The sequence below is a fragment of the Salvelinus sp. IW2-2015 genome, linkage group LG33, assembly GCF_002910315.2.
Source record: "Salvelinus sp. IW2-2015 linkage group LG33, ASM291031v2, whole genome shotgun sequence".
Taxonomy (NCBI): Eukaryota; Metazoa; Chordata; class Actinopteri; order Salmoniformes; family Salmonidae; genus Salvelinus; species Salvelinus sp. IW2-2015.
Window position 1 is genome coordinate 17,361,685 of NC_036872.1, and position 14,641 is coordinate 17,376,325.

The 14,641-nt window shown below is 41.5% G+C and overlaps 1 protein-coding gene across 1 annotated transcript in view; it reads left to right on the forward strand.

The window, feature by feature from the left end:
- Window positions 1-9,840, forward strand: part of LOC111958259 (anthrax toxin receptor 1) — a 43,633-nt gene extending 33,793 nt beyond the window's left edge. The window contains exon 18 of the mRNA XM_023979495.2: window positions 6,668-9,840. Coding sequence (XP_023835263.1) covers window positions 6,668-7,078 — 411 coding nt within the window. The 3' untranslated portion in view covers window positions 7,079-9,840. The remainder of the gene's footprint in view (window positions 1-6,667) is intronic.
- Window positions 9,841-14,641: the final 4,801 nt, after the last annotated feature.

Below are 14,641 nucleotides of genomic sequence, written 5' to 3' on the forward strand. Positions count from 1 at the left end.
ATTTTTCGTGCGGCCACAGACATCGACCTCAGTTGGTTTTAACAGAAGGTAAATTAAATATAAACCCCCTTGACAACTCCTCCTCCCAGACTGGCTGACCTCTACTGTTCAGAGCCTGTCCTTGGAGAGTTACAGGCTTGTGATAAGAGCTGTGGTCCGGTGTGACTGGACAGGGGGCTGGGAGGGAGGGAGAACAGAGAGGAATATTGATTCTGTAGACTTTACTTCCTCCTTCACTTAAACCMGAATTAATGTTTAGCTATTCAGGGTGGATGGAGCTGAAGTGCATTGTCAGCAAAGTTCTTCAATCATGTCATCTGAGAGATGGGCACAAACAATGATTTCTGCAAAGATATTTGCATTTTCCAAAGATTTTGGCAATGTTGTGCAATGTGACTGATTTTATTAGTTTTCTTCCGTGTATATAACGCCATGTGGGTTATTGTGTGACTTGTTGATGAGTGTGAGGATATTACAGTACACTCTTAGCACCTTCTTTTCTATCTAGAACCAAAAATAACCCCTTTTTGTTCCAGGTAGAACCCTTTTGGGTTCCCTTTCCACAGAGGGTTCTACATGGAACCAAAAATAGTTATCCTATGGGGACAGCCGCAGAACCCTTTTGTAACCCTTTTTTCTAAGAGTGTAAGGTACCCAGCAGGGCGAGGGTAAGCACTGGGGTATGCAGGGGGCACATGAAAGGTTTGGGACACTGACTGCACACAAAGACCAATGCAGTCTTCTTAGGTAGAACTGTTTACTGCAGCTCCATTGGCCTGCACTCTCCACCGTAAGATGGTGACGAGAGACAGTGGAAATGACACAGAGACATCAGAAAATGTGGAACGTTGTCATGACTCATGACATTGCCTTCAGCAAAGGATAGCACATAAGAGGAAATAATAGTTTACAGGAGAAAAAAGATACAAAATAAAAATTACACTCTATTGCCTATCACACTATAGATGACTGCTGGCTTTAATCACCACTGAGCCTTTCATAATTAACAGTAGGAGTTCGACCTTCAGAAAGCTGTTCATTAGTACACAGGAAGCTAGGCGGAGAGCTCTAGTTTTCTTGTTGACTCTCAGTGAACAAGGCTGCTCTGGTTGCAATTAAGATCTCAAGTCAAGGCATTTGTTTTTAGTTCCCCTCAAATCAATGCATCTGCGAGGGACAGAATCTGGTCAGGACACAAGCAATACTGCCTCTGGACATTTCCTACTCAGTCCGATGCCCTTTATCCAATGTTCCAGTGCCCTGACAGGGCTAGTCGGGAGAGAGCTGAGCCCATGCTTCCTCCGCTGCCCCTGTGTTGGGGCTGTAGGGATTTCAATTCGAGACAAGGAAAACATTGATGTGGTGATATTAGGGTTGCAAAGCTACTGGTCATTTATCAAACCTACCAGAATCTTCAGTAATTTTGCCATTGATTTTTTTGTTAATTACCAATCTTTAAAAAAKAATTATCCATATATAGTATTCATTTTTATATCTGTGTCCATACTGTCCATGAGTTTCTAGTAGATAGACCATATGTTCAAGAGAAATAATCAATGGCAATATTTTCAATTAACTCTTTCAACTATTAGCTTTTTCCACAAATGCCACCAGTGTGACGCATATTGACATGGTGCATGTGGYAAAAAAAWATATATATTTCATTCTTAAACCCTCATATCAAACACCAATGGTATTCACTAAGTTGCTTGTTTATATTTAGGATAATGTTTTACATCTTTTACATCATCTTTTACCTATTATTTTAAAATCATCTTATTTAATCTTCCATGTGATAAGGCCGCACAGACTGCCAGAGATAATTACAGACACCTGTGATAATCTGCTGTACTCTGCTGTACTCAAGGGCACACACTAAAAGTGTGTGCAAGATGGCAATCGGCAAATTTAGCATGGTGGCAGCACTTTTACTTTGTTTGTTTTAAACATCACTGAAAATAATTGCATCTGCATCTAGATGAAAGAATGGTAAATTCTCAGCAACTTCTCAGTCCTGCCAACCCTTTTGATGGCATCCAGCACTTCGGATTTGGAAGGAATGTTATATACCAAACTTTCATTAGACCATGGCACAAACCAAAACGATCATCCAAGGCCAGTATGAAATCACAAATTAATTGTGGAGATCTTATAATYACTCTATGCCTTCTCCTATCGAGTGATATCCATCAATGCCCTCCACCTCAGTTTATCACAAACACCATCAAACGGCCTATGCACCTCCTGCAAACGTTGGGTTAAGACTAACTGCAAAGCTTTGGTATGTTATGGAATGCGTGCAGTTGATTCATCTGAAATGCAGCTGTCCTAGTTTTGGGCATTGGGTCAATGAAATTTACCTTTGCTGTCGGTGTGCTGTACCGCGGGGTGTCTGAGCATCGAAGGTGGAGTGGGACCAGAGGACTCACCTAGGATGGAGAGCGCACCAGAGGGGGGCTCCACAGCAGGGCACAGGGCACCAGAGGCGGGGGACGTGGTGGTGAGGACGACAGATTAGCGGTAGGTGAGCTGGCAATGCATGCACCTGGGGAGGGGTGCTCCATAGCAGCAGAGGCAGTGCAGCGGGAGGCGGTTACAAGTGGATCGGGAATTCAGCGAGGTTTACATTTAAACGTCAGAAGCCTACTACCGAAAATTGATGAGATATGCCTGTTGGTTCGCAAATCAGAGGTGGGTGACATGTTTTACAGAGACGTTGGGATTCATCTGTTCGTGACTCAGAAATTGAGATGGGCAATTACTCTGTCAGGAAGGATCGGAATCAGAACGGTGGGGGTTTATTTGTCTTTGTAAGATCGAATATTGCTTATAACGTCAGTTTGGATTTAATCGATGATGTGGACATTGTCTGGCTGGATGTCTGGTTTCCCAATAACAAGCCGATTTTTGTTGGGTGTGTTACGGCCTGCCAATCAGAATGCATTCTATTAAGGTCTCTAAATTGTCAAACTGTAGTGATTCCCTGGTGAAGGAAATCATTTTGTTAGGGGATTTCAATACTGATGTCTGCAAAATGGATAGCCCAACCTACAATGTATTTATGCACTTCTGTAGATCATTTGCTCTGACCCAAATGATAAAAGTTCCCACCAGGGTATGTGAAACAGTGCAAAGTACGATTGACTTAATATTGATATCTGATAAATCCAACATTTTTCAGCGTAATAGTAATATTTTTTTTATTTTTACATTTTGCACAAGGAGAGTTTTTAAAGATATATATATATATATATATAGGTGTCACTAAACTGTTAGACAACTGTGTTGAAATGTTTAGGGAGCAAGTGGGTAAACTTGACTGGTCACCTGTGCTGGACAGTGTCTGGGAAGCAAAATTTAGATTTCTTGATGTGGTGAATGTGATGGCTCCCCTAAGACGGGTCAGGGTAAAGCAGAGCGAGCCCTTGGTTTAATCATGACATTCTAGAATCTATCAAAGCAAGGAATAAGGCCTTTAAGAAATGTAAGAACTCTCAAGAGCAGCATGATTTTGTCCTATATAAACATCACAGAAATGAAGCACAGAGAAGGATGGATGAAGCTAAGTGGGGTTACTTTGCTGATTTTAAAATCATTGAGAGCAAAAATTACACTAAAAAGCTTTGGAAATCATTTTAAGGAACTATGCTGTAGTAGTTCTACCAAAAACAAACTAAACAGTATTGGACTGAACATCAGGGGGGAGATGGAAAAGCAGAAGTTGCCAATGAATTGAACTCTTTTTATTTAATTTATTTTAACTTCTGTTGCCAGTAAGCTGGTAAGCAAGCTGCCCACCAGTTTTGGTTTGTATGGAAACAACCAAGTCAGTAAGTATTATGCAGAGCCAAACGTTCTCTTTTGTAAAGGTAGCAACAGCTAAAATAGCCAATACACTAGCCAAGCTTAAATGCTCAAAAACCACAGGCCTGGATAATATTCCTGCGAGGTTTCTTAGAGATTCTGCTGAGATTATTACCCATATTGTTAATCTTTCTGTTGAACAAGGCATCTTTCCCAGGGACGAAACAAGCTAAAGTTATACATACAGTATGTATAAGGGGATAAAGTCTGACCCTGGGAATTATAGGCCTGTATCTATCTATCCTCAGTATACCATCAAAGATCCTGGAGAGATTTGTACATAGGCAAATTTATGAATATGGCAACAAGGTCTAATGTATGATTTTCAGTCAGGGTTCAGAAAAACATACTCCACTTATTCACATCTACTTTACTTGACTGACTTCATCAGGAAAGAGATTGATGAGGGAAATCTCTGTGGAATGGTACTGCTTGACCAACAGAAGGCCTTTGATACAGTTAACCACTGTCTCCTAATCTCCAAACTAGAGGCACTAGGGTTAAGCAGTATCCCTCTAGGCTGGGTAAAGTCCAACTTGTCAGGTAGGGAGCAAGTGGAAGAGGTTAATGGTTCACTGTCTCTGACAAAACCAATGAGTTGTGGCATTCCGCAAGGGAGCGTGCTTGGGCCTCTACTGTTATAAACGATATGAACGATGCTTGTTCTTGCCGTCTTTTCCTTTATGCGGATGACTATACATTTATGTTGTCTCATAAAAGTAAAAATATGTTGGAGAGCATACTTAGCACAGAGCTTACTAACATTAGCAAATGGCTTAGAGATAATAAGCTGCACTTTAGTAAAACTGAGGCAGTTATTTTTGGGTCCAGACCTAAATTGTTTAGGTCCTCTGAAATCAGAGTGGAGTTAGGGGGTGAGGTGCTGACTACTAAAATCTCTGTTTGCTACCTGGGACGCATCCTTGATGTAAGCCTGGGAGGTGTGAGCATGGCAACTAAAGTGCTAGGGAAGGTTAATGCCAGGACTGCGTTTTTGGCTAAAAAGTCCAAGCGGTTTGACAAGGACTCCATGAGTGTTAGCCACTGCCCTCATTCAATGCCATTTTGACTACGCTAGTGCTTCCTGGTTTGGGGGCTTATCTAAGCTTCTGAAGGGGAAGCTTCAGATTGCCCAGAACAAGCTGATCAGGGTAGTACTGGGTTTGGTTTACTAGAGTATTTATGGTTCTGCGCCCAGATGTCTAACTGATTACTTTCCCCATGTTAGGGATGCACACTCACAGCACCTGATCAGGCGTTGCAAATGTGTGCTTATACAGGTTCAGGAGTAATGCTGGGAAAGGTATTTTCTTGTATACTGGAGCCTCGGAGAGGAATTGCCTCTGCCCATAAAAACTGTCCATTGTGGGCAGCTTTAAAAAATAAAGTAAAAAACAGTTTGATGCCTTCTGTTCCCAATAGAATGTACCATACAATGTAATTGCAATGATGAGATATGTTCTTCTGCTTTGTTTTTGTTTTGTTATCATCTCGCTGTCATACTGTGTGCAACCATGTTGGATCTTGCCTAGCCATCTTGTCTCAAGAAGACCACAATGGAAATAAGTCCCAGACTTTATCCTCAATGATTTTACTCATGTGCATTTATGCCTAAGTTTTGTATGTGCTTGTTTTTTTAAATGGTTGAATTAATAAACTAAACACTAGATGTCTTGTGATAATTACATAAAATCCTTATAAGATACCAAAATTCTGGTAGTCAGCAGTAGACATTCCAATAGCATTCCAGAAACGTGTAGAATCTATGCCAAGGTGCATTGAAGCTGTTCTGGCTTGTGGTGACCCAACACCCTATTAAGACACTTTTTATGTTGGTGTTTCCTAATGTTCCAAACCACTGGCTATTGTTTAGAATATAAATACATGAATCTTAAATCATAGGTACTCTCTGATCTTTGTCCTTTTAAGGATTAGGACTTTGACATTGTTTAGCATGGGATAGCATCACAAATATCTTCTTTTGAGTAAATTCTTTTGCAGCAAGGATATTTCTTTGGATGTAGCGCTGACACTATGCAGACATGAAGGGGAAATCAGAGAATGTGTGTTTGTCTCCCCAACCCAGCGATATGAAACAGAAGTGTAGACGACGGACAATGTACACGCCCTTAAAAAGTTGGTTGCCATAATGTAGGAACATCTAGTGTAGCGGTCAGTCCATTCCACGTTGTTATGCCTCCAGCTTTTATTTTTTTCATTTAACAGCAAATTCAACTTCATAAAAAGTGTCAGTGGAGGGTGCTGAGGGCTCATAATAATGGCTGGAACGGCGCGAATGGAATGGCAGCAAACATGTGCTTGTTGACGTATTTGATACCATTCTACTGATTCCACTCCAGCCATTACCACGAGCCCGTCCTTCCCAATTTAAGGTGTTGCCAACCTCCTGTGATGTGTCTGTGGAACATCAATGTGACTGACTTTCCTAATTTTAATCATGAGCTCTGTCTCTCAAGCCACTTTTATACCTGGTTCTAACATGCGTCATTTGCCCTGATCTTGTCCTCATTCTGATGTGCCCACAATTTTAGACAGGTGTAGTCGATTTAAAAGACACATTGGGAACTGATTTTGATCAGATCTTATAAGTATAAACTGGCAAGATCAGGATGAAGAACGCATGTTAGCGGCAGGTATAAACGGGGCTTTAGATATGTATGGAGACTGGATAATGCATACCTTTTATTGCCTTTTACTATGAAGCACACCACCTCTACAACAGCAGTGGATTCAGAAGTAGTACATTGCGTTTTTCTCACCTTGTCTCTGTCTTACGTTTCAGGGCCGATGCATGAACTTCACCCGGGTCAAGTTCAATCCTCCTCCTTGCTACCCCCACTACAACCATCACTCAGCCCCCATCTACACCCCTCCAAGAGGATCTAGTCCACCACCTCCCCAAGGCATGCTCCCCCCTCCCCCCAACAGCCCCCCAGCATCCCCTTCACCATCCTCTACCTCCACACTGCCCTCAACACCCCCTCCTTTTTTTACCATTACACCTCCACCTTACACTCCTCCTCCAACTCGAGCCCTTCCTCCAACCACTCTGTATATACCCCCTCCTATGTGCCCCCCCTCCCCTCCACCACCTGCATCCCCAACCGGCGCTCTACCCCCTCCACCAGGACGAGGCTCCCTGCCACCACCTCCTACCCGCCCACCACCATGCCCATCTGTAGATCCTCAGTAGTGATTGGAAGAGAGAGGGACACGGGATGACTAGGACAAAGAAGATCAACAGGAATTTGTCCTGTTTCCCCTAAATCTTTGACTGTCCCCTCATTCCACTGCCAGTCAGGATATCTGTGTGGCTCACACCACAAACAACCAGCTGATGACTTGTCAACTATTTGTCTACAGTGGCCCATGTACACATCTAGGTCAACAGTACAAAGATAAGTTGTACTTAAGGTTCTACAGACGTCTCCTGATGGACAGCTTTCCTCATAGAAATACATCTATGTTGTCCATAGATGGCCAGGTCTGTTACCTTGTCAAGGTCATGAGGGCTAAGCTCATCTCTTCCATTCTAGAACCAACAAGAATGGATGGATATCATTGTGACAAAGCAAAGCCAAGTGTTGGATGTTTGCCTCTTTTTCAAAAAATGAAGGCTCTAGAGAGTTGGCAGAGGTATCATATTCAGAAAATAATGGAGAGATGTCTCCAAAATGACATTCCAATAATGTATCAGTCTGATTTTTATACATTTAATATTTGTTTCTCACTGACAAATAAGTTATTATGAGCAGCGGAAGGATTGTTTGCCAGTGGTAGTTTCTTTAGAGATTAGCCAAACTAAATCCAGTAAATGTAACATCTCAATTAATCACAAAGTCCCAGTGCCAATCACCCTGCTGCACTGCACAATTGTCAAGTCAATGGCAAGTTTGCATAATGTCAGCATAGAGGATGATTTAGTGCCTTATTGAGCCTTTAAATGGGCAGTGCAGTTAATGTGATTTTTCCAGMTTTTTTTGTATTTTTAGTATTCTACACTATAATGTCGAAAGTACACTCTGAAATGTTGAAAATTATTATAATGTCCTTTTTGTGTAAGAACTGTTAAACTTTATTTTATTTTATCTACACACCCACACGATCAGTCTGAGCATTTCAGTGGCAAAAGGAGGCCCAGGGAAATAAATGATAAAACATACATTACCAGTCAAAAGCTTGGACACACCTACTCATTCCAGGGTTTTTCTTTGTTTACTATTTTCTACATTGTAGAATAATAGTGAAGACATCAAAACTATGAAATAACACATGGAATCATGTAGTAACCAAAAAAGTATTAAACAAATCAAAATATATTTGAGATTCTTCAAAGTAGCCGCCCTTTGCCAAGAGTGCAAAGCTGTCAAAGGCATTCTCTCAACCAGCTTCATGAGGTAGTCACATACAATGCATTTCAATTAACAGATGTGCCTTGTTAATTTGTGGAATTTATTTCCTTAATGCATTTGTACCAATCAGTTGTGTTGTGACAAGGTAGGGGTGGCATACAGAAGATAGCCCTATTTGGTAAAAGACCAAGTCCATATTATGGCAAGAACAGCTCAAATAAGCAAAGAGAAACGCCAGTCCATCATTACTTTAAGTCAATGCGAAAAATTAAGAACTTTGAAAGTTTCCTCAAGTGCAGTCACAAAAACCATCAAGCGTTATGATGAAAGTTACCTCTACCTCTGCTGCAGAGGATAAGTTCATTAGAGTTAACTGCACCTCAGATTGCAGACCAAATAAATGCATCACAGAGTTCAAGTAACAGACAGATCTCAACATCAACTGTTAAGAGGAGACTGCTTGAATAATGCCTTCGTGGTCGAATTGCTGCAAAGAAACCACTACTAAAGGACACCAATAAGAAGAAGAGACTTGCTTGGGCCAAGAAACACGAGCAATGGACATTAGACCAGTGGAAATCTGTCCTTTGGTCTGATGAGTCCAAATTTGAGATTGTTGGTTCTCTGCGTGTGTGCGTCTGCGTGTGTGGTTCCCACTGTGAAGCATGGAAGAGGCGTGATTGTGTGGGGGTGCTTTGTTGGTGACACTGTCAGTGATTTATTTAGAATTCAAGGCACACTTAACCAGCATGGCTACCACAGCATTCTGCAGCCATACGCCATCCCATCTGGTTTGCACTTAGTGGGACTATCGTTTTGAACAGGATAATGACCCAACACACCTCCAGGCTGTGTAAGGGCTATTTGACCAAGAAGGAGAGTGATGGAGTGCTGCATCAGATGACCTGGCCTGCACAATCACCTGACCTCAACCCAATTGAGATGGTTTGGGATGAGTTGGACCGCAGAGTGAAGGAAAAGCAGCCAACAAGTGCTCAGCATATGTGGGAACGCCTTCAAGAGGTTTGTAAAAGCATTCCATGTGAAGCTGGTTGAGAGAATGCCAAGAGTGTGCAAAGCTGTCATTAAGGTAAAGGCTGGCTACTTTTAAGAATTTCAAATATATTTTGATTTGTTTAATACTTTTTTGGTTACTACATGATTCCATATGTGTTATTTCATAGTTTTGATGTTTTCACTATTATTCTACAATGTAGAAAATACAAAAAATACAGAGAAACCCTTGAATGAGTAGGTATGTCCAAACCTTTGACTGGTACTGTATATTTGGAGTTATTTTCAATAAACACACAGTGATTTATTAGACATACATTGATGATTTAAAAATTCAAAAGACTGCATGGGGGCTTAAATTAAAAACACAATGTTATCTGAGAGCAATTACATTCCCGTGGTTTAAGTAATTTGTTAATGCATGTAACAGTGTTTGATTAATTCATGGGTGTTTGTTAGTTTATCATTTAAAAAAAATTATATTGTGTGTATAAATGTATTTTTGTGTCTTTGTATTGTTCACTCAGCATTGGTGTATGGTTGTCATGGTGAAAGAATGAATTATTGCAAATAAATGAAAGTAAATGTGTGCAAACGAGTCCTCACAATTATATGAAATTCCTCAGTCAGCAGTATCAATGGTTAATGTGACATAGTTGGGTTTCATTTTGTATACGCTATATATACAAAAGTATGTGGACACCCCTTCAAATGAGTGGATTTGGCTATTTCAGCCACACCCGTTGCTGACAGATATATAAAATCGAGCACACAGCCATGCAATCTTGATAGACAAACATTGGCAGTAGAATGGCCTTACTGAAGAGCTCAGTGACTTTCAACGTGGCATCGTCATAGGATGCCACCTTAACAAGTCAGTTAGTCAAATTTCTGCCCCGCTAGAGCTGCCCTGGTCAACTGTAAGTGCTGTTATTGTGAAGTGGAAACGTCTAGGAGCAACAACAGCTCAGCCACGAAGTGGTAGGCCACACAAGCTCACAGAACGGGGCCGCCAAGTGCTGAAACGTGTAAAAAATCGTCTGTCCTTGGATGCAACACCCACTACCGAGTTGCAAAACTCACCAAAGAGTTCCAAACTGCATCTGGAAGAAACGTCAGCACAAGAACTGTTCATCAGGAGCTTCATTAAGTGGGTTTCCATGGCTGAGCAGCCGCACACAAGCCTAAGATCACAATGCAAGCATCTCCTGGAGTGGTGTAAAGCTTGCTGCTATTGGACTCTGGAGCAGTGGAAATTAGATTCTCTGGAGTGATGGATCATGCTTCACCATCTGGCAGTCTGACGGAAAAATATGCTACCTGCCCCAATGCATAGTGTCAACTGTAATGTTTGGTGAAGGAGTAATAATGGTCTGGGGCTGTTTCATGGTTCGGGCTAGGCCTCTTAGTTCCAGTGAAGGGAAATCTTAATGCTATAGCATACAATGCCATTCTAGACGACCAACTCCATATTAATCTCCATGATTTTGGAATGAGATGTTCGAAGAGCAGGTGTCCACATACCTTTGGTAGTGTAAATGAAATCAATAGAATTCCTGACATACATATCCTTTGCCTTACAGTAGATTCTTCAAGCTGTGCCTTTCAGGGTTCACATGGTATTTTGTCATTGTTGCTCATCACAATTTCTTGACCAAAAAAGTCCATAGCGTATTGATGGTAAGCCTCTAAACCAGGCTATGACGACTTCACCCATTGATACTAACATGCTGACCGCTCACTCGCGCCATCGTACGCATGTTGATTTTGTCCACTCACACCTGATCAGAACACGCGGGATATAATCATTGGGTTGTTATTTGACCTGAAGTGCCTCTACTCTGACAATTAATCCACAGATGAACCGAGTTTATTAGAAACAATCTCCCCTCCTTCAGGATTCTTTTTCTTCTTTGGACTTTATATGGCAGTTGGCAATCAACTTTAAGGTGCATTACCACCACCAACTGGACTGGAGTGTGGACCTCAGTTCACCTTTCAATCACCCACGTGGGTATATGCTCCTAAAAACCAATGAGGAGATGGGAGAGGCAGGACTTGCAGCTTATCAAGCGTCACAAATAGAACCAAGTTCCTGGTTACGCACACACTCGTTGACGCGTGCGAGCAGTGTGGGTGCAATGATTGAATAACCTCTATCTGTACATTTATATTGCAACGCTCGCACACACGACGCGAGCGGTGTGGTCAGCATGTAAGTCTTAGGCAGTCTATGGGCCAAAAGATTCAATGCACCAGTTGTATTATGTAATGCTTCCTCTTGCCAGTAGGAGATAATGAGTCTTACGTAAACACACTTGATGGAACTACAGTGGCTTCCAAAAGTATTCACCCCTTGGCATTTTTCCTATTTTGTTGCCTTACAACCTGGAATTAAAATAGATTTTTTGAGGGGTTGTATCCTTTGATTTACACAACATGCCTACCACTTTGAAGATGCAAATGTTTTTATTGTGAAACAAACAAGAAATAAGACAAAAAAATTAAACTAGAGAGTGTATAACTATTCACCCCCCCGAAAGTCAATACTTTGTAGAGACCTTTTGCAGCAATTACAGCTGCAAGTCTCTTGGGGTATGTCTCTATAAGCTTGGCACATCTAGCCACTGGGATTTTTGCCCATTCTTCAAGGCAAAACTGCTCCAGCTCCTTCGAGTTGGATGGGTTCTGCTGTTGTACAGCAATCTTTAAGTCATACCACAAATTCTGAATTGGATTGAGGTCCGGGCTTTGACTAGGCCATTCCAAGACATTTAAATGTTTCCCCTCACCACTCGAGTGTTGATTTAGTAGTATGTTTAGGGTCATTGTCCTGCTGGAAAGTGAACCTCCGTCCCAGTCTCAAATCTCTGGAAGACAGACAGGTTTCCCTCAAGAATTTCCCTGTATTTAGCGCCATTCCTTCAATTCTGATCAGTTTCCCAGTCCCTGCCGATGAAAAACCTCCCCACAGCATGATGCTGCCACCACCATACTTTACTGTGGGGATGGTTTTCTCGGGGTGATGAGAGGTGTTGGGTTTGCGCCAGACATTTTCCTTGATGGCCAAATAGCTAAATTTTAGTCTCATCTGATCAGAGGACCTTCTTCCATATGTTTGGGGAGTCTCCCACATGCCTTTTGGCGAACACCAAACGTGTTATTATTTATTCTTTTTTTCTTTAAGCAATGTTTTTTTCTGGCCACTCTTCCGTAAAGCCCAGCTCTGTGGAATGTACGGCTTAAAGTGGTCCTATGAACAGATACTCCAGTCTCCGCTGTGGAGCTTTGCATCTCCTTCAGGCTTATCTTTGGTCTCTGTTGCCTCTCTGATTACTGCCCTCCTTGCCTGGTCCATGAGTTTTGGTGGGCGGCCCTCTGTTGGCAGGTTTGTTGTGGTGCCATATTCTTTCCATTTTTTAATAATGGTTTTAATGGTGCTACATGGGATGTTCAAAGTTTTGGATATTTTTTTATAACCCAACCCTGATCTGTACTTCTCCACAACTTTGTCCCTGACCTGTTTGGAGAGCTACTTGGTCTTCATGGTGCCTATTGCTTAGAGGTTTTGCAGACTCTGGGGCCTTTCAGAACAGGTGTATATATACTGAGATCATGTGACAGATCATGTGACACTTGGATTGCACACAGGTGGACTTTATTTAACTGATGATGTGACTTCTGAAGGTAATTGGTTGAACCAGATCTTATTTAGGGGCTTCATAGCAAAGGGGGTGAATACATATGCACGCACCAGTTTTCCGATTTGACTTTTTTTTTTTTTTTTTGAAACAAGTAACTTCTTTCATGTCACTTCACCAATTTTGACTATTTTGTTTATGTCCATTACATGAAATCCAAATAAAAATCAATTTGAATTGCAGGTTGTAATGCAACTAAATAGAAAAATGCCAATGGGGGATGAATACTTTTGTCTTATCACACTCAAACACATTTGTAGGCATCAGAGTGTGGTTTTGGTCCAGTGACTGTGGTCTTGTCCACACAATGGATCAGTATCATCGGGGCGACAGGAACCCCTGCGGTTGAATCATAAGGTGAATGCACCAATTTGTAAGTCGCTCTGGATAAGAGCGTCTGCTAAATGACTTAAATGTAAATGTAATGTAAATGTTGAGAGCAATGGTTGCTGGTTTGAATCCCAGAGCCGGCAAGGGTGGAAAATCTGTCGTTCTGCCCTTGAGCAAGGCAGTTAGCCCACAACAACAACTGCTCCCTGGGCACCAATGACGTTGATTAAGGCATCCCCCGGCACCTCTCTGATTCAGAGGGGTTGGTTTAAAATGTGTAACACATATTTCAGTTGAATGCATTCAGTTGTGCAACTGACCAAGTATCCCCTTCCCTGTAGCATCGTCTTCATCTCTATCCCTCCAAATGAGGTGTAATATAGTCCTTTTACCAGTGGAGGCTGCTGAGGGGAGGACGGCTCATAATAATGTCTGGAACGGAGTGAATGGAATGGCATCAAACACATGGAAACCATGTATTTGATGTCATTCCACTGATTCCGCTCCAAATATTACCACAAGCCCGTTTTCCCCAATTAAGGTGCCACCAACCTCCTGTGCCTTCTACCTATCCATAGCAGGATGTCTGGTTCAGATGTCTGGTTTTGTATAGTTAAAGCCACTTCCAAATATTTATCAGTCTGAATATGTGTAGCGAAGGAAGTATTTTAGAAAACTTTAAGTGTAGTCACTCTGTGTTAGTTTGTGATGAAATCACTTTTTCATTACAGACTTATTGACTTGTTTCCAGTTCTTTACTTGTACCTGCTAGGCTTTCACGACATAAGCAGAAGTGTAGCCTGGAGACTGTGTTACCTGTCATTGCTGTGAAATCCATTTTTATTTAGAATTGATGAAGTACACCTTGAAACCTTGAAGAAATGTATTCAGATGGTGTCTTTTTATATGATTTGTTGTTATGCAAACACAGTATAACGCTTGTTTGTGATATTTAGAGCACTGTCTGGGGTTGAAAATCACGGATTTAAAGCAGATTGGTTAAATCCTTGTGCAATATACTATTTAGATGTACTTCATGGTGCTCCTAGTGACAAGGTGCAAACTGGCAATGGCCCACAGTTTTAACACATCATCAGAGACTTGTAAAGACTTACCTCACATTTCATAAAGCCACCCCCTTATCCACAAATCCCAGCTGGATCATAAGCATGCTTCAAACTCATTCTGGAAAACATCCACATGCCATTATTAGTGTACCTATTTTAAAGCCTCTCTTAAAGATGTTCATTACTAAAATGAATACAATAGAGAAACATTACATTTACCAGCTGGAGAAATATGTTTTTCATCCCCTTTCTTTTGAAAATCCTATGGTACTAATGTTAAAGATGTTGGAGT